The 24,886-nt window shown below is 37.6% G+C and overlaps 2 protein-coding genes and 2 long non-coding RNA genes across 4 annotated transcripts in view; 1 reads left to right on the forward strand and 3 right to left on the reverse strand.

The window, feature by feature from the left end:
* Positions 1 to 24,886, reverse strand: part of LOC111046567 (RYamide receptor) — a 121,827-nt gene that overhangs the window by 46,966 nt on the left and 49,975 nt on the right. The gene's annotated exons all lie outside the window — the stretch shown is intronic.
* Positions 909 to 5,983, reverse strand: LOC120349977. Its single transcript, XR_005570551.1, has 2 exons — positions 5,692 to 5,983; positions 909 to 1,563 (listed from the first exon to the last, which is right to left on the reverse strand). It is a non-coding gene; the product is annotated as an uncharacterized LOC120349977 (long non-coding RNA).
* Positions 14,037 to 23,443, forward strand: LOC120349976. Its single transcript, XR_005570550.1, has 3 exons — positions 14,037 to 14,393; positions 19,461 to 19,612; positions 22,387 to 23,443. It is a non-coding gene; the product is annotated as an uncharacterized LOC120349976 (long non-coding RNA).
* Positions 14,420 to 16,213, reverse strand: LOC111050755. Its single transcript, XM_039421709.1, has 2 exons — positions 15,505 to 16,213; positions 14,420 to 15,393 (listed from the first exon to the last, which is right to left on the reverse strand). Exons 1-2 carry the CDS (start codon positions 15,680 to 15,682, stop codon positions 14,912 to 14,914), a joined length of 660 nt encoding a protein of 219 aa, XP_039277643.1. The 5' UTR covers positions 15,683 to 16,213; the 3' UTR covers positions 14,420 to 14,911.

The raw sequence follows: 24,886 nt of genomic DNA on the forward strand, positions 1-24,886 counted from the left end.
TCCAAGTATTGATTTACACAGACAGACAGACATAATATGAAAATAGGCTATTGTAATTAAATATTTTTAAATTTTCCCTCCATCTTTCCTAACCTCAAAATAAGGAGGAGTTCCCTCCATTTCTGTTCCCGCCATAAGCGCAGGGGTGCGCACACACCCCGCCTCATTTTCCCTCAATTTTCTTCTCTATCCTCACAAACTACTACTATAGAAGATTTTAGGCTAACCACCAAAATCTTTTTTCCCACTCCCCCTTGGCACAGGGGAGCGTGTGTGTGTGTGTGTGTGCGCGCGCGCGCGCGCACTCCAAGTATTGATTTAACAGACAGATATAATATGAAATAGGCTATTGAAATTAAATATTTAAGAAGTAGTAACAGTTGTCATCTATTACAGCGCGCGCGCGCGCGCGCCCAGTGTTCAAGTATTGATTTTCACAGACACACTACATCTAATTTGCTATTGAAATATAATAGCTATTGATTTTCCACCTTACCCCTCCCAGTAAGGTTTTGTACGGGAGGCATAGAGCCAGAAAACACTCTGAGACAGATTATTGATTTGCTGTACTGCAGATTGCATACCTTACCCCTTGACCCACCACTGAAGTGAGTGTATTGATGTACTGCGGGTTGCATAACTCGCCCCTCCGCCGCTGAGTCTTCCCTTACCTGTTGCACCCACTTACCTTTTGTAGTTATTGATTGGCAGCAAACACAAGAAGCCCCGGCAGGAATAGAAGCTGATTAATTGATACCCCCCCTCCCCTCTTACCCATTGGGTAAAGGGGGGCATCTAAAAAACTGTCACAAGTAGCAAACTTGCTGTATTGATTTTCTTTTACAACTGATTGTCTTTAGTTTGAGTAAGGAAAGAGAAGTAAGAAAGAAATAGAGAGAGAGCCAGTGTGATTCAGTTATGTTTTTTTCTTTTATTAACACATTATGGTAATGAACACACACAGACACAGGACGCACAAAACGTTTTTCGATTACTCTTTTTTTGTTAAACAAACATGATTGAGTGCTATTAACCTATATGTGACATACAAGACACAAATTTGATTTGACAAAAAACACATACATTTTGTATTTCAAAACATTATGATTTTCTTCTTCTTCTTCTTCTTCTTCTTCTGAAGGTAACAGTGCTATATATATAGTAGCATACATCAATAAGTGCAAAGATTTATATATATAAAACATGAATAAACACACACACACACACTATAGAGTCTTTATAATGTTGAAGTTGATGAGTACTTTAAAATAATTATGTACCTTTCAAAAGAAATGATGAGAAGAAAAATGACGCACTGTTTGACTTAAGAACTGTTTCTACACATGAAAAATCTGCTTTTCTCACTGTCAATTCAACCTCAAACCATAACCTATTTATATTCATTTTAAATATGAATCTAACACAATAAGTTCCACAATTTTCTTGTTGAACAGAAGCTGTTACAATTGCGGAATCTGCGTGTCTTATTCTCATACACTGACGATCAATATTGTAACTTACTTCGACAGCATCAACATTTAATCTAATAATTTTTGAAATCATCTGCAACAAATACAAAAAATTAGTCACTACTAGAAGACACTTCTTCTCCTTCTGCTTCTGTTAATAGTGGTATTTTATAGTGACCTAAAGCTAATGTACTAATTTTATCACTACAGATATACCGTTTCTCATCCTGGCAACTAAGCGCTTTCCTATTTTGTGAAATTGTCATTACTTTATGTTTTTTCGATCTAATTAAATTCTGGCTTCTGTACATCTCTGTACCTTCGAATAGACAATTAAAATAGTCTTGAAATGAAATGTATTGATTAGACTTTGGATGTTGTGCTGTTAATTCGCGTGACAAAATACATTGTTTCACGCCTTTCGCTTTTTTAATAAGACCAAATTTACGTTCATTTTCTAATCTATCTTCGGTTTCGTTATCAAAATGTTGCTGTTGCTGCTGTTGACCAATACTTTCATTATACAATCTGCACGCCCATAGTTTTGACCGTAAACCCAGAAACTGATAAGGAGCTTTAGAAGCAAATTCATCTTTCATTTTTCCGACTACCATTCGGTTGTGCGTGGAATAAGCCGGGTGATCTACAGGATAATTTGACGTGTCTAGCCAATGTTTCAAATCTTCATTTGTCCTTATGTCCGAATAAAAGTCGGCGGTTTTAATCAGATACATCAGACTATCAGTGTCCTGATACAGGAGTTTGGCACTGGGACCATATATCTTTCTAATTACATCATAATGGAACGAATACATTACTGTTTTACTTAAATCTAAAATTGAAAAACCAATGTAGATAGGGTTGTTTAGCAAAATATTTTCCTTGTGTAGAGTAATACCACATATGTTCTTACCAAAAATCAATCGATCTTTGAACGAAGGACGAGCTATATATTTCAATAGCGATTTCTCGTTATTAACCAACTTTAAATCCATTTGTTTCCATAAATTCATACACGATTTACCGAAAATCACATTGTTGAGTAATTTGTGGAAATCTTTTTGAAATTTATTCTTAGACTGTTGTCTTAGCTGTGTGTTCAAACTTATGTATGGTTCTAGAAATTTGCTTTGTTCAAAAGAAATGCCTCTACGAATGTTTGTCAATTGCAATCCGTGTTCTATAGCTTGTTTCAACAGTAAATAGTGGCATACATAATTTGTGTGATTTGTAAGTGAGGTTATGAGTCGAGTTTGATTGGATGGGAAAACTTTTTGATTTCTTGCCAGAAAAGGAAATTCGTTGTGTGCATCGTGCAGGTCTTTTGGGTAGGATATGTCTGCCTCAAAAACATAGCCTACTGTTTGGTCCTCGCTCCAATTTTTCATGTTGGCAACAGCATTGTCTATTTCATGACGACTCATCCAAGCAAAATTTGCTCTCGGTAAAGAGGCACACATCGAAAAACCGTATAAATTATTAATGTCAAGAAAAGCTAGAAAACTGTTGGGTTCTTGGGTATTGTAAGGTGCACCAGTATAGTGATTATTTGCAACTGCATGTCTGTGAACACACGTAACTATTCCGCCCCTAATAGAGGAATGGAAAAATGCGTACATTGAGTAGTCTGTTAAAAGTTCTAACTTAATTTTAGTGTATTTAAGCATAGCATCAAAAGAAAAACCAGGAAGTGTAAAATAGTGAGCAGGGTCGAGTTTGAACGTCTCGAGACTAATGTTGCGAAAAGATTCCATTATGTCAGCTAGGAGTAGTACGTCTGTTTTCAAATATAAGTCACTGTATTGTCCAAGTGTGCGACAATTGAAGTGGTTCCAAACCGTTTGTGCATGCCGATAATCGTTTGCACTTATTGTACTATCACAAAGAGAACTGTAAAATTCTTCAATAGGTGGTAAACTTTCCTCGTCCATTTTAGCCCAAGAATCACAGTATTCGTATGGAAAAACTCCTTTACGTGATACAAGAGGTAAACTTTGATGTTCGAAATGTTTCGATGTGTGTTTGAGAATAGCAGCTATTTGATCAATAGAAGGTTCTGGTCCGGCCGGTTGTAAAAGGTTAGAGGTTAACGAATCCAAACTATCGGGTAGAAATTTGAACGAATCAAGAAATCTGAGATGGAGTCGATTGGACAAATGTATAGTAAATGATATGTACTTTTCACTTGACTGAGGAATTACGGTTAATTTATTACTACAAATAGAACCGAGTGCAGAGACAATTAGGTGGGTGTCATAAGATGCTGAATTGTGTAGAAATACTGTGATGTATGTTTGGCGTTGTCTTTGTAAGTTACATGCATTGCAAAGAGCCGTCCTGTAGTGACCAGTGAGATGGCAATGATCATAAACTTTGTCGTTTTCAAAAGGCTTTTCGCATGCGTCGCAAAATTCTGCATCAGAATGCATTTGCTCTTGTTCTCTTGTCAATGGGTACATGCCAATATGATGTTCATCTAATGTTTCTATGATCTGGGTGGCATATTCGGTTAAAGTGTTTAGAAAATGAATGCCTGCCTTTTCACCTCTATACAGTATAGGTTGTGACGGTATTTTCTGTGTTAGTGGCGAACTGTCCGGTATTTGTAGTTGGTCTCTTACGAAATATAAACAGTACGACATGACGTCATGAATGTGCTTTATCTTTGTTGCCCCCCTCCTCCTCCCCATTGACCTTCTCTGTGCAGTGCTATAAACTTCTCCATCATCGCCATCACCATCCTCATTATCATCAGACTCAGAGTTTGCTGGTGACGATGATGGAGAAGAAGAAGTTGGCTTAACGAGAAGACATTCAAAATCAGCATAACAGGTTAGGGGTAGTTTATACTTTTTCAATGGGTTTTTAAATTCTAAAAATGGCGGCGAACCGTCCTCTTGAATTTTTGGCATCGAAACTCTGGTTACTTTGTTCTGTGAACAAAATTCTTCGTGTTCTTTCATTCGTCTCTCTCCATCTCGACTACGGGTATAATACGTGAAACATCGGCGGCAGATTAATATTTTCCCATCATGTTTTGTTAATTGTTTCCTAACAAGTTTTTCAAAATCGGTAATTAAACAATAGTGTGATTTGGTTTCTACTTTACATGTAGCTACATCAGTTGTTCCCTCATCCCCGCCCTCGTCCTCATCTTCGGTGTCCGCCTTTTCAACGAGTAGTAACAAATCAAAGTGGTCCTGTCTTATTGATTCGCTAATTCGTCGCGGATAAATTAGATTTTTATCGTCAATACCGTATACATTGACAGAAACTGTTGGGTTATTCTTTTCGAATCTATCCAGTTGGCTTAATGGGGTTGGGAAATCAATGTTGTTGAAATTATATATTGGATTGCGGTTGTTTAATAAACGAAAATAACGATTATCAATGCGAAATTTACAACACCCTTTAATGTGTCGCGCTAGTAATGCGTACATAAAACACTTAGAATCTGTTTGATTCTGTGGGTTTATGATACAATTTCTTTTAGATATACTGTTGGGAAGCTTAATATATGAAGAACCATTTGGTTCTTTCAATGGTCTGTATCTATTTATTCTCAGCATTAACCCGTCAATATTTCTTAAGGACCAGCCACTGGATTTACCCTGGTAATTTGTCTCTTCTATGAGTAAATTAAAAAATGAATCGTGTATCTGTTTTTCTAAATTGTCTAATGATGTAACTATAAAATTAATTGTTTTAAAAGCAACATCGGCTATCTCATAAACAACTTGACTGTCTCTATTTAGTTTCTGGTAGGTAGATTCTACCACAATATTAAACTTCAATGCGCCGTTTGTCTGTAACTCGTGTGCTAATAAATTGAAAATATAATTTTTTAATCCATTAAACATTGGTTTATAATCTATATATGGTTCGTGTCCGGATCTACTGTGTGCATAATTATTGAAATAATAGGTTTTAATATTGCCTCTAAATTCATTTTCTAATAATCTAAATGGACTATATCTATTCGCTGTTCTTTGGTCTATTCCTGCACCACTAACAACAACATCAACAGGTGTTGTCTGCTGCTGCTGTTCTTCTTCTTCTCCTCCTTCTTCTCCGTCTGCAGTTTGCGCCAATCTTCTCTGTTTAATTGGCGCCATATTTGTAGTTACTACTACTACTACAAATTACCTACGGGAAAAAAACAACATAATACAGCAACAATATTTACATACAAAGTAACAATAGATTAGAAAAAGATTATTACCTGTTTGGTTTTGATTTCTATTGTGTTGATGTACACTCGCTCTGGTTTACTTTAATAGTAAATGTTCTACCATATGGTTGAACAGACATTGAATAACCAGTCATGTCGATTTTATTATCTTTTTCGTCCAAATTGAACATTTTCTCTTTGAAGTAGCGTTCTGGTAAAATGTATAACTTGTTTTGGCCATCAACTTCAAGTTTCACTAGAATTCTATCACCATGTTGTGTTTTCAAATGCGAGGCACTGATCATGGGATAATTCTGATCAGGTATCAATTCTTGTAAGCTCCTAAATTTATGTGATTCGTTTTCAGCTGAAATCGCTCTGACTAATTCTGCTGCCGCTGCTGCTGACATCTGTGAAAGTCATGGTAATTTATTCTGTACAAAATAGATTATTAGACAATGATAACGTTTGATCTTGTACTTGTTCTTCTTCCTTCAAACAATAGACTTTACCTATGTCAGCGAGTAAATTTTCATAGTTTCTTCCAATTGTCGTGTCTGTGCTTCTTGGGAAAAGACCTGCCCACCAATTAAATTCCACAAACATCGGTGTATTTAGTCTATACTTTTGAGTGAAATATAAGTTTAAGTGGTATAATCGGAAAGTCAATTTGATACAATTGCAATACCAGATTTCACCATCCATCGCAAGAATATGTTCGTATGTACATGGAGCAATGTGCAAAGTTCGCAATGGAAGATACCAGCCACTGTCAGCAATCCTTCTAGCATTATTCAATGCTATACTATATGACGAGTAGGTTATTTTCATTTCTTTAATTAAATTGCACAAACTTTCCATATCTTTTCGTAATTCGACACAGGTCCATCGTTCATTTGGAGTCATGTTCTTTTCAATTTTACACTAGAAAAAAAAATGCTATGATAATATTTTTTTAACTTTAGTATTTACACGTAAGTGTGTCTGCTGCACTAACCTCGGTAGTGAAAATACATAAGGCTTTGCATAATAAAATCAAAAGTATACTCTTCGGGTTTTCTATTAAATGAACGATATTTCTCCGGATTAATCTCTTTTAAGATAAATGGGTCGATATATCTAGTCCTGTTTCGAATTTTAAACATATGCGATGTAATATCGAAAAATTCCTGACAACGACATTTGAACGTTGCTAGAGTATTTAAGGGACATAAAGCCTGGTGCTCCAAACATGACGGTAGATGGTAATCTTTGGTAAGATCTATACGCTGTAGCTTATCAAACGTAATGTTTTCGAAACCATCTTCTTCTTCTTCTCCATAGTCAAGATTATGCATATATAATTCTGTTATATCGGCGCAGGACAAGTGTTCAGCCGCAATCATACTCATGAGGTCTTTAATATCTAATCTCCTACATATGACATACAATTTAGAAAGTAATGCACAATTACGTCTGCTGTTGCTGTTGCTGCGAGAGGCACAATTTTCACCATATTCTAAAATCTGAGTTTGCAATGCTTTTGGGATACTGTTCATGTCTGCTCCATAGTATATAGCATTTATGCTGGCCTCTTTTGATAAAGTTATTAAAGAAAGTGGTGATTTTAGCTCGTTAAAACCCATAATTGAACTGTTTGCCATGTGTCTTCTCTTAGAGGAAAACGTCTGCAAACAGAAAAACAAAAAATATGTTTGTGTGTGTCTCTCTCTTTAGAGGTTTTTACTTTGCAATAAATGAAATGAGAAGAAGAAGAAGAAGTTACAAATAGTTGTGAAACATACCTTTTAAGTAGAAGAAGAAGTTTTTGTTAACAAAGATTCTCTCTCAATCAAATAATAGCACACACAGGCTGCTGGCTGGCTGGCTTGTTAGTGTGTGTGTGATCACAATGGTAGTTGCTTATACACGTCAACTTCTCTCTCAAAACACACACAGGCTGCTGGCTGGCTGGCTGGTAAATCACAGAGAGTGAGAGACAAGTGTTCTGTCTAAGCTTTCAGGCGGCAAATAAACTCTTCCGCTGATCTTGAAATTGTTTTTATTGATTAACAAAACAGGAGAAAGTGCGGGTGGTGGGGTGTAGGAGGTAACTGTAGTGGGATGGCGAGGGTCGAAGGGGATTAGTTGACCAGTCATCTCAAGGGACAAAAGGGGTGGGGAGGGGGGCGGATAATGATTAGTAGACAATCTTGTAAGTCATCACAAGGGTCAAATATTGCGTGATGCATAATCTGTCTCTCTCTCACAGCTAAATGCATTAACTCAATCCGTTTACTGGCAACAGGCAACAGGCAGCGATAATTACGCACACACCCCGACCAATTATGGGTATTACACGTTGTACATGTAATCAGAATTAAAAGCTGAACACACAACAACAGAATTAAAAAAAGCTGTGTACATGTCAACAGAATTAAAAGCTGAACACACAACAACAGAATTAAAAAAAGCTGTGTACATGTCAACAGAATTAAAAAAGCTGTACGCGTCAACAGAATTTTAATTGATGGTGACGTTGGCTGCCGCGCCCCGCCCGCCCACCCCTGTCTCCACCTCATCTATGGCAATATTTTATAAAAAGGTGTTAAACATTCAATTTCTTCTTTCTTCTCTTGAGCAGTAGGCTACTTTGTGTATGTGTTATCTCTTCTCTTTAAAGCACTCGACTACTTTGTGTGTAAGTGATCACTTTAGACAACCACTTGGCTACTTTGTGTGTGTGTGAGCGATCACTTTAAGTACAAACAATCAGTAGCAATCACTCTCTTCATCTCCAAACAAAGTAAGTCATCTTATTGATCTTTTGTTTTGCTAATAAGTGTCTCATTGACCCAGTCTCTCTCTCTCTCTGTCATCAACTTTTATTGATTTTTTGCTGGTGTTGCATTTGATGAAGGTGTGTGTGTGTATGTCGTTTTCCAGACATGAACAATAATGAAGAGGAGCAGGCACCATCTAACCTCCCACCCTATTCACATTCTCCACCTCCTCCATATGGACCACCTCCTCCCTATAGCTCTCGTCCTTCATCCCCGACTTCCAGCCCCCGACCTTCTTCCTCCCCAATTAACCTACCACATACCTCCACTTCCTCAGCACCAAACACCAGGTGTGATAGAACAACAACATCACTATATGATGTTGATTCATTGCCTTCGTCGCCATTCAACCTACCACACACCTCCACCACTTCCTCAGCACCAGACACCGATAGCTTTGAGGAGAGGAGAATTATGTCCTTTTTAAGAAGAAACGTGCAAATAAGGAGTCAGCTATTCACAGAAAATACACAAGACGATGATGATGATGATGTAGATAGTCTGGATGATGTTGACCCTGATGAGCCAGACCATCGACATCATGTCACTAGTGTGTGTTCAATGTGTAGGATAGTTGACAACTTTTTATGTCTCCTAGTCCCCTGCATGCACTTAGCATGCAAATTATGCCTGTTAACTTCAAGAAAATGAATAGACTAAACGAAATTGTAGTGGTGGAAGAAGAAGAAGAAAACGACGGAGCACAGGCAGATGATTTGGTGGTGGTGGAAGAAGAAGAAGAAGAAGAAGAAGAAGAAGAAGAGAGGGTAAAAGATGTTGGAGTGCAAGTTGACTTAAATGGCACTTGCTGGGAGAAAAATCGATATTTAAATACCGTTCAAAAGGTGGTTCCATTAAACTTAACCGGCACCCCTTTCTTTTCTTCAATCGATTCACCATCTAACACTTCCACCTCCCACCCTAGAGATATTGCCACCCTAGAGGTCGCGGCTTGACCTCACTCACCGGCTCATCCTTCTCCTCCGACTACTCCATCTTCCACCCTAGATATCGCGGCATGACCCCACCCCCCGCCTCCATCTTCCACCCTAGAGGTCGCGGCATGACCCCACCCTCCGCCTCCTCCTCCTCCTCCTCCTTTCACCCTAGACGTCGCGGCAACACACGTCGCGGTAGCACCTCCCGCCCTAATGATACCTCATTCTCCACCTATAGACAGCCGATCTTCCATTATGAAGAAGAAGATGAAGATATTACACGCAACAGGCTCGAATTACCCCCAATACAACCACAGCGCCAAGAGGATGTGCCCTATCCTCTAACGCCTGAAGGCTTCCCTGATTGGCCACTTATAAATCTAATGAATGGAGAAGAACCCCACTATTCTAATTTCTCTAATGGGCGGCCTGGTTAAATAGGATTCAACATCATAATATAATTGAACACACTTTACCTCCTTCTACTTTTCATACACTAAATAGCTGATTAGACAAAATAAAAAAAGACAATTAGATTTTCGGCTTTATAGCCCCCTTTTTTTTTTATTAACAACACACAAAGTTACACAATTTTTTCCAATTACATTGTTTGTGTTTACAAATCACATTATATTTTTTAAATAATCTCTAAAGTTTTTTAATCTTACTACTACTTTATTAGACCGAATGAACCGTTCCAGTTAAGGGGCGGTATTCTTTAATTACATCGTAGATCATGAGACAATAGGCACGTGTAGATTCAGGGATATTTTCAGTGGCTTCAAAATCAACCCTTATGTCCACACTGCCGGTTTTCAGCGTTTCTGTCTGTCGTGAACAATCGAAAACAAATAACGGCAACTTTTGTAGAGCAGACTTTGGTAGGAGTGGAATTCCGGCACGTGTATCTCCGTGATTATAGGTTCCATTGAATTGTGTGTACATGTTATACATTCGAGAATCGTCCCCATTAATAGTTTCGTAGGGAAAGTAACGTGTATTCAGATAAACACGTACATCTTTCACTTTACACTTATCAAAATGAGAAGCATTCTTTGTTGTAACACCACGTCTTGCAGTTTGCAACGCAACAACAATATACCTTGGTTTTTCCATATGTGATGCAGTTTTCACGTTCCATGAATGCTTTGTACTTGTTGGTACAGACGGATACTCATAAAGCTCCCAATGCCTGAATGACATTTGTATAGGTGTATCATCTCTGACCATTTTCAATAGAGAAAGTTTTGCTTCATCAGAAACCTCAATGTACGGTATCCTCCACTCTAGGTGTTTAATATCGATTTTACCGTCGGTATTAAGACAATCAATATCGTTGGCAGCTCGTCTCAACACTAATTCTTGTTTGACATTCAGCATAATACGTCTATAGTCTTCCGCAAAACCCATCAGATAGCGTAGTGGTACATCGAGAATATTTGTGTCTGTTCCATTCACCGAAAATGGTTTAAATCCGTTGGTAGAATCGTAATAATAGCCGGAATTCTCCATTTTCTCCTGTTCATCTTTTTCAAAAGTGACAGCATTTTTCAAAAGTGTAGTTATGCCTGGACTTCGAGTACTATCAACCTCAGCTCCATTAATTTCATAACGGATTTCAGAAAATAGAAAAGCGAAAAATCCTGGTACACATGCTGCTGTATTTATTGCCTTTCCATCTGTTGTGGTAAGTGTAAATTCCAAGTGAAGATAACTCTCTGATGGGAGAGTATATAAATCAGTTTGTTGCACACATAATTTTATCTCATCATTGGCTGCAAAACTTCTATTGTAGGGTGCATGAGTGTGAAAATCATAAGAGGTAATGCTGTCGTCTGAAAACGGTCCGCTTCTCCTTACATCCAAAATTGACATTTTTTTTCTTATTCACTTTGTTCTTTTTGTACTAATTACACGTAGTCCTCTGTTTAGTAGATAATTAATACTTTTAGATGTTAGCTCTGCAGTGTCTGGCAGACGAATGACGTTTTTGTTAGTCGTTCCTGTATTATTATTATTAATATTTGGCAAATCCAATAGTCGTGTAGAATCTTCTTCTTCTTCTCGCCTATAATTACCACCAAGTCGTTTAACAAACAATAGTACCATTATTGCTGTTTTCTCAGATGAAGAGTAATATTGATTTGTTCGTTGCGAAAATTAACTAGTCGTCCACTTTCGTCTACAATTTGCAATGTAATAGAACTTATGCGTTTGCTGTCCACAGGCAAATAGACTACAGTGTTTGCTACGATAGCTATTTTATAGCCAGGATCAATCATAGGGTAAAACTCGTAGAGAACATGATCCTGTACACCGTTTGTGTATGAACCGTGAACAATATCACACAGTACACGAACAACATTAGGTCTATCCAATTTCATTGGTACGTCACTTTTTGCTTCTAAATTAGGTTCTATAATTCTATTACTTTTAACTCCCAACAGTTTACCTATTGAGTCGTCCGACGAAAATCTTAATTGACAATCACATTTGAAAGAACATTTCATTGTGGAGGGATCTAGTGCAAGATTTAATTTAACACCATGCTCTTTCAATCTAGACTCTAATAAATCTTTTATTGTTTGAAATTCGAAACTGCCTTCTGGGAGAAAAATACTTTGCCATTGTTCTCCTTCTCCTCCTCCTCCTATGCTAATCTCATCTTGTTCTTTATTCTTAGTCACTTTTTCCTTTTTTCCCCCCTTCTCCTTCTCCTCACCACCACCACCGCCACCACCACCTATGGACGGTGATGTTTTTGAAGGTAGATTCCACAGCGAATAACTATCCACCATGCCAATACCGAGAATTTCGTCATGTGTAAGTTCTATTCGATTAGCAGCAGTAGTATTAGTATTAATAGTACTATTACTTCGTTTCTGTTTTGGTTTTTTGGTCAAGAATTCCAACCTATTGTTGAAACCATTTTCTACATTTGGAATTGAGTTATTGCATGTAAAACTGAGCAATCCTAGCTCCCAACCTCCATTGTTGCCTTCCTCATCATCTCTAGTATCTATTGGCGGATAAAACTCACTTACCAAAATAGGCTTATTCCCGCCAAAACAAAGCATCTTGTTATGTCAAAGTTGACTCACTCAATGACAACACCTGTTAATGCATTGTGTTTTTATATTCTAGATTTGCGGAAAATCAATAGTGAGTGAGGATAGTCTCTCTCTCTCTCTCTCTTATTCTACACTCAATGACAACACCTGTTAATGCATTGTGTTTTTATATTCTAGATTTGCGGAAAATCAATAGTGAGTGAGGATAGTCTCTCTCTCTCTTATTCTAAAGAATAGGTAAGTTGATAAAAAACTAAGTTAAACACACACACACTTTATTTTATTCATTTTCAAACTTACATAAAATTGTGGTTATTCATTTGCAAACTTACATAATATTGAGATTACAAAAAATGAGTGCCATATATTTCATCTACAAGAAATTTTAAACATAAGTGACCACAAATGTGTGAGTAAACATTCTCTTGTTTACGTTCTACATTGTATTCTATTGTTGTGGCCGGTGTTTGTCCACGACGCATGTAGGCTATAAATTCGTGTGGTGGTCTAAGATTGCCAAAAGCGTCAAAGTAGTGAACAACATTGCCCTTCTTCACATAGCACACCCAATGTGTTCCTTGTCCACCTAGTATATCGAGATTTATACACGCGCACTCTTGACTTCGTGGTCCACAAAGAGGTAATGTATTACGCATAAAGACACCACGAAAATTTTTCAATCGTAAAATACAAGCATACTTGTAGAGATCAGCTTCGCTAAGTGCTCTGTCTGGTAAGGCTATTATCGAAGTTTTTAATGTGGATGATGACATTTTCTCCTTCTGCTGCTCCTCCTCCTCCCCACTCCTCCTCCTCCTCCTCTTCCTCTCACCATGTATGGCTGTAACTGCGGTTGACGTCTCAAATAGATTCCTCGACCTGACACTACCCTGCCCCTCATCCGTTTTCTCCTTATCGTACTGTGTAGTTTTGTTGGTCTGTTTGCTTTTCTTCTTCTTGTTTTTCTTTTCATCCCGCCTCCAAAAGTTGATTTTGCTTTCATAATATTGGTTACAGCTAATGCCGCTGCTTTTTCCAATAGACCCGCGTCTGAAGATGTTACTCTGCTCCAAGCACGCTCTGCTAACTCCCTATCAGCTACTGCCCTGCTTGCAGTGTCGCTACTTTTCGCGTATGCAATATCGTGCTTCTTGCAAGCTTCGTCCAATTTATTTACACCCGGGTCGTTTCTTGCTAATCTTTTAGCTAATTTTGTCCCTGGTCCGCAGTACGAGTAGCCTACAAATTAAAAAAAAAACAAAAAACATATCGCCATAATTATTATTATATCTAGATTGACTACAGCTTATCTTGCACTATACTGTTGAGAATATTTTTTTTTTTTTTTTACCTGGTATGTGGAGTTCCACAGGTAATAAGTCAATGGATTTATTTATAACACTTCCAACTGCACCAGAAATATCACTCAGAATTCCACGTCCTTTTTTTGAGTGACTTTTTCCTCCACCACTTGAAGAAGAAGAAGAAGAACAAGTACTCAATATCTTCCCCTTTCCAAAGACAGCCATCAAATGGTTTGTTTCATTCGATTAGCAGTAGTAGTATTAGTATTAATAGTACTATTACTTCGTTTCTGTTTTGGTTTTTTGGTCAAGAATTCCAACCTATTGTTGAAACCATTTTCTACATTTGGAATTGAGTTATTGCATGTAAAACTGAGCAATCCTAGCTCCCAACCTCCATTGTTGCCTTCCTCATCATCTCTAGTATCTATTGGCGGATAAAACTCACTTACCAAAATAGGCTTATTCCCGCCAAAACAAAGCATCTTGTTATGTCAAAGTTGACTCACTCAATGACAACACCTGTTAATGCATTGTGTTTTTATATTCTAGATTTGCGGAAAATCAATAGTGAGTGAGGATAGTCTCTCTCTCTCTCTCTCTTATTCTAAAGAATAGGTAAGTTGATAAAAAAACTAAGTTAAACACACACACACTTTATTTTATTCATTTTCAAACTTACATAAAATTGTGGTTATTCATTTGCAAACTTACATAATATTGAGATTACAAAAAATGAGTGCCATATATTTCATCTACAAGAAATTTTAAACATAAGTGACCACAAATGTGTGAGTAAACATTCTCTTGTTTACGTTCTACATTGTATTCTATTGTTGTGGCCGGTGTTTGTCCACGACGCATGTAGGCTATAAATTCGTGTGGTGGTCTAAGATTGCCAAAAGCGTCAAAGTAGTGAACAACATTGCCCTTCTTCACATAGCACACCCAATGTGTTCCTTGTCCACCTAGTATATCGAGATTTATACACGCGCACTCTTGACTTCGTGGTCCACAAAGAGGTAATGTATTACGCATAAAGACACCACGAAAATTTTTCAATCGTAAAATACAAGCATACTTGTAGAGATCAGCTTCGCTAAGTGCTCTGTCTGGTAAGGCTATTATCGAAGTTTTTAATGTGGATGATGACATTTTCTCCTTCTGCTGCTCCTCCTCCTCCCCACTCCTCCTCCTCCTCTTCCTCTCACCATGTATGGCTGTAACTGCGGTTGACGTCTCAAATAGATTCCTCGACCTGACACTACCCTGCCCCTCATCCGTTTTCTCCTTATCGTACTGTGTAGTTTTGTTGGTCTGTTTGCTTTTCTTCTTCTTGTTTTTCTTTTCATCCCGCCTCCAAAAGTTGATTTTGCTTTCATAATATTGGTTACAGCTAATGCCGCTGCTTTTTCCAATAGACCCGCGTCTGAAGATGTTACTCTGCTCCAAGCACGCTCTGCTAACTCCCTATCAGCTACTGCCCTGCTTGCAGTGTCGCTACTTTTCGCGTATGCAATATCGTGCTTCTTGCAAGCTTCGTCCAATTTATTTACACCCGGGTCGTTTCTTGCTAATCTTTTAGCTAATTTTGTCCCTGGTCCGCAGTACGAGTAGCCTACAAATTAAAAAAAAAACAAAAAACATATCGCCATAATTATTATTATATCTAGATTGACTACAGCTTATCTTGCACTATACTGTTGAGAATATTTTTTTTTTTTTTTACCTGGTATGTGGAGTTCCACAGGTAATAAGTCAATGGATTTATTTATAACACTTCCAACTGCACCAGAAATATCACTCAGAATTCCACGTCCTTTTTTTGAGTGACTTTTTCCTCCACCACTTGAAGAAGAAGAAGAAGAACAAGTACTCAATATCTTCCCCTTTCCAAAGACAGCCATCAAATGGTTTGTTTCATTCGATAAGTGCTGTATTTATTGCATTCTGCTAATGAGTCTTTCTTTTATAAGCTCTTGATGTACAGTATCGTGTGACAATTCCTTTGAAATTGCATCGGCAATAATTGCAAACGCAGACACTGTAATTTCTCTCACTCTTTCCATTAGTGTTTCACTATTCAACAGTGATTTAATCATCTCTTCTTCTGTTAATTGCGTTGATGGCGAAGATGTAAATTCTTTAATTGCTTGCTCAATCAACTGTTTACACGTATTTACATTGATAGCGTCTCTATTGTTACGCGGATTACCAACATTAGTAACTCGTCTGCCACGGATGTTAATGTTTCCAATAGGATCCATTTCTGTTAACAGTTGGTTACTTCTTCTTCTGATGATGTTGTTGCTACGACAATAACGATAATATTGAAGAGCTAGACTAGACCTCATTTCACTATAAAAGTCACCAATCAACTGAACACATTTCCACCTAATCGCATCCTTTTCTTTTTTGTTAAAACCCCTTTCCATCACATTTTTCCTCCTCCTCCTCCTCCTCCTCCTCCTCCTCTGCGTCACTTAAATTGGTGCCGGTGCAATGCCCTCTATATATCCATTTTCAATTAGTTCTTCTAAAATTGAATTGATTTCGTTTTGATGACCAGTATTGCCAACTGCGTGTGATTCATCAAGCAGATGGAGCCTATCAACCAACTCATTAGGGTTATTCCAGTAAATGTAGTCGACGAATGTATTATTGTCACTGTTGTCTGGAACAATATTGTACAGAGTTTTCAATCCTCGACCTTGTACTTTCTTTTGCTGCTGCATCAATGGTGTACGAGCTGCTGGTGTTAATGATTTTTTTAGCAGGTCATCATCATCAACAGCTGTTGTTGTTGATGGTTTCTTTGGAGTAGCTTCATCGGCGAGTTGTAGTATTTTTTTAATTATTGACTTATACTTGATTTGATTGTAATTAGCAATTTTGCCATCGGTACGATAACCTTTTCTATAAACATTAGTCCAATTAAGAATTCGTCTGTAAATGCGTTTATCTTTTTCAGTTACTAGAAATATGTAGGGATTTTTCATGAAAATCAGCTCGCAAAGTCCTTGTGTAACTGTAAACTTGCGTACACCTAATTCTCCAGTTTGTTCATCTCTTTTAGGATTACTTAGAATTATTTCACTACCATCATTGTCGAATGTCATTACTTTGCTACCCAGAAAATATTTTCCACTAAATGGTTTGATTCTTGGTCCAAAATGTTGATCAATCTCCTTTTCTTTTTTCAACCATCTCAAAATATAACTGCCCAATATAGTATTTTCGGATAGTGTCGTTTGTGATACAGGTAACGTAGTTTCCTCCTCCTCCTCCTCCTCCTCCTCCTCCTCCTCTGCGTCACTTAAATTGGTGCCGGTGCAATGCCCTCTATATATCCATTTTCAATTAGTTCTTCTAAAATTGAATTGATTTCGTTTTGATGACCAGTATTGCCAACTGCGTGTGATTCATCAAGCAGATGGAGCCTATCAACCAACTCATTAGGGTTATTCCAGTAAATGTAGTCGACGAATGTATTATTGTCACTGTTGTCTGGAACAATATTGTACAGAGTTTTCAATCCTCGACCTTGTACTTTCTTTTGCTGCTGCATCAATGGTGTACGAGCTGCTGGTGTTAATGATTTTTTTAGCAGGTCATCATCATCAACAGCTGTTGTTGTTGATGGTTTCTTTGGAGTAGCTTCATCGGCGAGTTGTAGTATTTTTTTAATTATTGACTTATACTTGATTTGATTGTAATTAGCAATTTTGCCATCGGTACGATAACCTTTTCTATAAACATTAGTCCAATTAAGAATTCGTCTGTAAATGCGTTTATCTTTTTCAGTTACTAGAAATATGTAGGGATTTTTCATGAAAATCAGCTCGCAAAGTCCTTGTGTAACTGTAAACTTGCGTACACCTAATTCTCCAGTTTGTTCATCTCTTTTAGGATTACTTAGAATTATTTCACTACCATCATTGTCGAATGTCATTACTTTGCTACCCAGAAAATATTTTCCACTAAATGGTTTGATTCTTGGTCCAAAATGTTGATCAATCTCCTTTTCTTTTTTCAACCATCTCAAAATATAACTGCCCAATATAGTATTTTCGGATAGTGTCGTTTGTGATACAGGTAACGTAGTTTCCTCCTCTTCCTCTTCATCCTCCTCCTCCTCCTCCTCCTCCTCTCCTCCTCCTCCTCCTCCTCCTCCTCCTCCTCCCTAGTTTTATTAACATCATCATCATCGTCTTGCAATAAACGTCTCTTAATTGAAGAAACTGCAGCTGACACGCTCCTATTCTCTTCCTTTTTCACTTGTTCGTTATTGTCTCCTCCTCCTCCTCCTCTGCGTCACTTAAATTGGTGCCGGTGCAATGCCCTCTATATATCCATTTTCAATTAGTTCTTCTAAAATTGAATTGATTTCGTTTTGATGACCAGTATTGCCAACTGCGTGTGATTCATCAAGCAGATGGAGCCTATCAACCAACTCATTAGGGTTATTCCAGTAAATGTAGTCGACGAATGTATTATTGTCACTGTTGTCTGGAACAATATTGTACAGAGTTTTCAATCCTCGACCTTGTACTTTCTTTTGCTGCTGCATCAATGGTGTACGAGCTGCTGGTGTTAATGATTTTTTTAGCAGGTCATCATCATCAACAGCTGTTGTTGTTGATGGTTTCTTTGGAGTAGCTTCATCGGCGAGTTGTAGTATTTTTTTAATTATTGACTTATACTTGATTTGATTGTAATTAGCAATTTTGCCATCGGTACGATAACCTTTTCTATAAACATTAGTCCAATTAAGAATTCGTCTGTAAATGCGTTTATCTTTTTCAGTTACTAGAAATATGTAGGGATTTTTCATGAAAATCAGCTCGCAAAGTCCTTGTGTAACTGTAAACTTGCGTACACCTAATTCTCCAGTTTGTTCATCTCTTTTAGGATTACTTAGAATTATTTCACTACCATCATTGTCGAATGTCATTACTTTGCTACCCAGAAAATATTTTCCACTAAATGGTTTGATTCTTGGTCCAAAATGTTGATCAATCTCCTTTTCTTTTTTCAACCATCTCAAAATATAACTGCCCAATATAGTATTTTCGGATAGTGTCGTTTGTGATACAGGTAACGTAGTTTCCTCCTCTTCCTCTTCATCCTCCTCCTCCTCCCTAGTTTTATTAACATCATCATCATCGTCTTGCAATAAACGTCTCTTTATTGAAGAAACTGCAGCTGACACGCTCCTATTCTCTTCCTTTTTCACTTGTTCGTTATTGTCTCCTCCTCCTCCTCCCTAGTTTTATTAACATCATCATCATCGTCTTGCAATAAACGTCTCTTAATTGAAGAAACTGCAGCTGACACGCTCCTATTCTCTTCCTTTTTCACTTGTTCGTTATTGTCTCCTCCTCCTCCTCCCTAGTTTTATTAACATCATCATCATCGTCTTGCAATAAACGTCTCTTTATTGAAGAAACTGCAGCTGACACGCTCCTATTCTCTTCCTTTTTCACTTGTTCGTTATTGTCTCCTCCTCCTCCTCTCCTCCTCCTCCTACTCCACTCTCCTTTGCACTGTCACTTTTCTCTAAAATCGAAGGTAGAAGAGAAGTAGTAGTAGTAGATGATGATAAGCTGTGTTTCCGTTTTCCAAGGCTGGATTGAGATAACGGTGTAGACGAAGAGTGTTGCTGATGAAAGTAATTTGTTTCAGGATATAGTGATTGCTGATGATGATGCTGTATTGATGTTGACGAAGTGTTGTCATCGCTACGGTTGAGAATAAGATTTGTAATATCCTTGAGTGGATCCAAGAGCGGCTGCATTCGTTTAGTGTTTTGTTCGTCGCTCGCAGATAAATCTTGAGTAAGTGATTTGTGTTTCTGTTTTATATAACGTTTCAGCTTACTTATCTCAGTAGTAGTTGTCAATTTATTCTTTACTTTACTGTTCTTTTTCTCTTTCTTCTTCTTCTTCGTCTTCTTTTCCCTAGTCTTTTTACTTATGTTGCTGTTACCAACACCAGCACCAAGTGCTCCACCCCCCTCCATTGCAATAACTAGCACTAGACTGAAGTTATTTCGGTTGTGCACTGACTAAAAATGCATCGAATCCTTGTCTGTAGCGTCCATTATCCTTGTCTGATGTACAGTCAATAACTAGAAACGCATGCGCGGATGACGACCATACATTATCGCACATGGTTTGGAATTCGTCCAGTGACATATCACCACTGCACACATGATCTCTGAACAAGTGTTTTGTATTCAACTGGTCCTGTTGGAACACGATTAGAAAATTAGCATTGTCTCGTATCAATTGTTTTGGTATACGGCTGTAGGTTTGTGCCAAATAAAAACAGTCCACATTACTGTGTCTTCCCGTTGTGAAGTAACGTCGTATAGCATCTTGTTGTTCACAAATTACATCGTCAAAAATAATTATAGAGTTGGGGGGCAGTTCGTGGGGTGGGGGAATTTCTTCGCTTGAGTCACACTCTGTGTAACTGAGTTGCGGTGCAAGACCACTCATAACGGCACGTAAAAAATTGTATTTATCTTGAAATGTTGTTTTGGAAAATAAGTAGATATGTGAGAAACGAATACCATTTGGATTGAATAGTATGTTGAATAGTACGTTTGTTTTACCACAGCCTGATGGTCCACATATAATGCATCTCACATGATTCGGAAATAGAGAACTGTGTCTTTTGTTTTTCCCTCCCACCTGTTGTTGTTTCAAAGTTCTACCGACAATACAATCAAAATCGATAACTGGTAGCTTTTGTTTAGTTTCAACAAGTTCAATATTTCTTCTTCTTCTACTTTTTCCACCTCCACTTATCATCATCATCATTATCAGATCAAATCAGAACGATTGATCCAAGAATTATAACTATTATCATAACCTTTCCAACTGACTAACAACTTATTACCCTGTCTCTTTATAACTTTATCAATTTCAAACACTTCGGGCACAGTAGTTTTTAAAAGCTCTTCAGCATAGAATCCTCCTTTTATAGGTTGTTTACGGTAGTCTTCCAATTCGTAGGTTACAGGGAGTGTTGGTCTAACACGTGTGACTGTAAACAGTTCGTTTGTCCAATTCGGAAGGTAGCCCTTGTCAAATATCATTTTATACTTGCTTATACGAACTCTGTCACCGGGCTCGATTTTCTGCCAGTGTCCTGGATAGAAATTTGGCACTACCACCTTTGTTGACAGTTTTTGTCGGAATTTACGACGATTTTCGGCGATTTGATCCAAAAGTAGTTGCTCATGTTTTTCATTTACTTCGACGGGCCGCATACCAATTGTTCTATGCACCTTTCCATTGTATTTGTTAACTAAGCTATCGATTATGTCTATCCACTTATAAGAGCCTCGTTCGGTAAACATCGACCACATTGACTGCTTTAATGTCCTATTGAATCTTTCGATAATTGAGGCTTTCTTATCAGAATAGCTAGTATAGTGATTAATATTATAGCGTTTCATTAGATTGGCAAACTTGGAGTTTATAAATTCTTTTCCACTGTCAGTTTGAAGGTTATGTGTGCTGCCATGTCTATCGAGTATAGGAATAAACGCATCGACTATCTCATTGGCAGATTTATTTTTAATTGGTACTGCGTGTGCAAACTTGCTCAGACAATTTATTATTGTTAAAATGTATTTGTAGCCTTTGTTGTGTCGCGAGTAGGGTATCATTTCAACCAAGTCGGCTTGTAGTAAATCTTTTAAACCCTTTAATGTCACCTGTCTTGTAGGGTAGTTTTTCAAAGCCGGTTTGTGTAGTTCCTTGGCTATTACAGTTTTTTCATTTTCAATCCTGTTTTTACTCTTATTCTCCATTATGAAACACCAGCACTTCTTTTCTCCAATAGCGCACAAAAAATGAAAATGGTTTACAAATAGGTATTACCTTTATATTTATAAGACTATATCGAGTAAATATTTATAATAAGCCAAGCATGTAGTTCGGGGTCAATGGCTTCTACCATTTCACAATACGTTCTACTTGTGGGAAATTCGATAACTAATCCTTGGCCATTGTTGAAAGCAAGAATGCTGGTAGCATGAAAGAAAGTATTGCTCATTAAGCCTAGGAAATTCTCTGCAGAACCAAATGGTTCTCTAACATGTTTATTGTTGAAATCAAACACAACTTCTACAATCCAGCTTGTACCACTTGTGTATTGGCAACAATTTTGACTCAAACAATTAGACATTTTTCCCCAATACGAGCGACACATCTTTTTTTTTTTACGTAAGATGATGGTAAGCTGTTGAAAGTGAACTGGTTAGCACTACTGCAAGCTATTGAGGGTGATGTAGAGTGTGATGGAGATAAGGTGTACACCTTGTTGTCGTCTAATAATGCTAAACAACACCCCTCTCCTTCTTCGTGACAGTATGAAGCACAACTCACAACTGAACTAATGTATCCAGATTAATGAAGATCTATAAATGGAAATGAGTCATGTGCGCAAGGTCATATTTAGTCGAGAACAAAGGAATAAATCTAAATAGCCCCCCCTTCCCAGCAACAGTCATATACCAAGTGTGTTGAGAGTATTTTTAGGTTAGTAGTTTTATATTGTTAATAACAGTGTGTTTTTTTTTTCTTGTTCTCTACAGATTATAATGTTGGAGAAATTGATTACGAAAGTGACTGCACAAAGCACAATGGAAGATTCATCCTCTCCAAATTTGATGAACGACGCATCATCATCATCATCATCATCACCATCATCACCAGCAATTCCAATTGAACCTGCACATACAGCATCTAGAAGTTCTCCTAATAATTGTAGTAGTAGTAGTATCTATATAATAGACATTCAAGGATTTAAAGACAATAATGGAGAACTAGTTGCTAAAGAACTTGTATTTCTTCAGTCAAGTGAAGATCGCGGATGTCAAAGTGTAGTGACAAGGCAATATTTTTTTGAACAACCGTATCCAAATACCTGTTTGACAACGAGTACAATGAATGCCAACAATAGTTTAGTGACAAAACACGGGCTGAGGTGGGGGGAGTGTGGTCTAATGGGCCAACAGCAATTACTACCCTACAGATGTTTTAAACATGTTATTGTTGATGCAATTGAAGGGTGGTTGTTCAATCCAACCAAAAGACAAGGAAATAGAATAGAAATCTATGTTTATGGGTTTGACATACTGAATCTCCTTTACAAACAATTAGATGATGGTGTACTTCACGATTATATTCAAATTATTGATATTTCGTGTGAGTATGCTTCTGATTTTAGACCACCAAACCTTGATGGACTGTTAAAGAAATGTAGTAGCTCAATTTCACATGTCTATTGTGAAGAACATTATTTACTTACATTAATGGAGGAAATACGTCTATGTATACAAAAATCTCTTGCACAACAGCAGAATAGTGTTGGCGCCGATAGACATAACTATAGATGTTCATTGCAGATTGTCCATGCTTTGCATGGCTATTTAAAAAAATCAATGCTAAAATTGAGCATGATTGTGTAATACCAATTAAATAAATAAATGTGATTTGTGTGTGTTAACCAAAATATATATTATTTTCCTCTCTCTCTCAGAATCAATGTTAAAATTGACAATGATTATGTAGTACCAATTAAATAAAATGCTCAATTGTGTGTGTGTGTGTTAACCAAAATATATATTATTTTCCTCTCTCTCTCAGAATCAATGTTAAAATTGACAATGATTATGTAGTACCAATTAAATAAAATGCTCAATTGTGTGTGTGTGTGTTAACCAAAATATATATTATTTTCCTCTCTCTCTCAGAATCAATGTTAAAATTGACAATGATTATGTAGTACCAATTAAATAAATGCTCAATTGTGTGTGTGTGTGTGTGTGTTAACCAAAATATATATTATTTTATTTGTCTCTCTCTCTCACTCTTCTTTACCCATCTTCACTCACTGTATTGATTTTCATATACAACACAAACAGTGTGTGTGAAAATCAATACTCTGGCATGAGCGCCAGCAGGACAGACAAGCGTCCTTTTATACGGCTTCTTATTAGCCAATCAATAACTACAAAGGTGAGTATAACAGAGGTGAGAAAAACATTGGGGTAAATTACGCAACTTGCAGTACAGCTAATCAATACTCTCAGTGTGTGAGTTCACTCACAAACCATACTGGTGGGGTGAGGTGGAAATCAATAGCTATTAAATTTCAAATAGCACCTATTAGATGTATTGTGTCTGTGAAAATCAATACTTGGACACTGAGCGTGTGTGCGCGCCAGTCAACTTATTGGCGGGAGAAAAGATTTTCAGGTAAGTCTAGTTGGAGGTTATACTTCTAATTATTTAATTTCACTAGCCTATTTCATATTATGTCTGTGAAAATCAATACTTGGACACTGAGCGTGTGTGCGCGCCAGTCAACTTATTGGCGGGAGAAAAGATTTTCAGGTAAGTCTAGTTGGAGGTTATACTTCTAATTATTTAATTTCACTAGCCTATTTCATATTATGTCTGTGAAAATCAATACTTGGACACTGAGCGTGTGTGCGCGCCAGTCAACTTATTGGCGGGAGAAAAGATTTTCAGGTAAGTCTAGTTGGAGGTTATACTTCTAATTATTTAATTTCACTAGCCTATTTCATATTATGTCTGTGAAAATCAATACTTGGAGCGCGCGCGCGCACGCGCAGCTTATGGCGGGAAGAAAATGGAGGGAACTTCTTTTATTTGAGGTTAGGAAAAGTGGCGGGAACAGAAATGTGGAGGGAAATTTGATTGAGGTTAGGAAAGATGGCGGGAAAATTAGGCGGGAAAAGCTCTTAGATGACGTCACTGAACAGCTGCAAGGTCAAGTGACGTCACTGGTCAGCTGATGGGGTGGTGGGGGGGGAGGGGGAGGGGGGGAAAACAGCTGATTTCGATCGCACGCTGTCCTTTTTATATATTACTTCTTTACTGCACTTCTATCGTCGTGAAAATCTTATTTGTTTTGCGAGTTCACAGAAGGAGAAAGAGTTCCTTCCGACAAGACAGATCGGGCATCAAGTGGCTCATATTTGAAATTTTGATTTTTGAGGTGTCCTTAACCGTGCCTCTACTAGGAAATACTGAAATGAAGTGCATCTAACGGGTGATTCTTACCCA

The sequence above is a fragment of the Nilaparvata lugens genome, chromosome 2, assembly GCF_014356525.2.
Source record: "Nilaparvata lugens isolate BPH chromosome 2, ASM1435652v1, whole genome shotgun sequence".
NCBI classification, from domain to species: Eukaryota; Metazoa; Arthropoda; class Insecta; order Hemiptera; family Delphacidae; genus Nilaparvata; species Nilaparvata lugens.

Bases quoted from the DNA above. Each gene is read 5' to 3' on its own strand.
- LOC111050755 (XM_039421709.1), bottom strand. From the start codon at position 15,682: ATGGCTGTCTTTGGAAAGGGGAAGATATTGAGTACTTGTTCTTCTTCT. The intron at 15,394-15,504 runs GTAAAAAAAAAA...TTTAATTTGTAG, and splicing joins TGTGGAACTCCACATACCAG to GCTACTCGTACTGCGGACCA.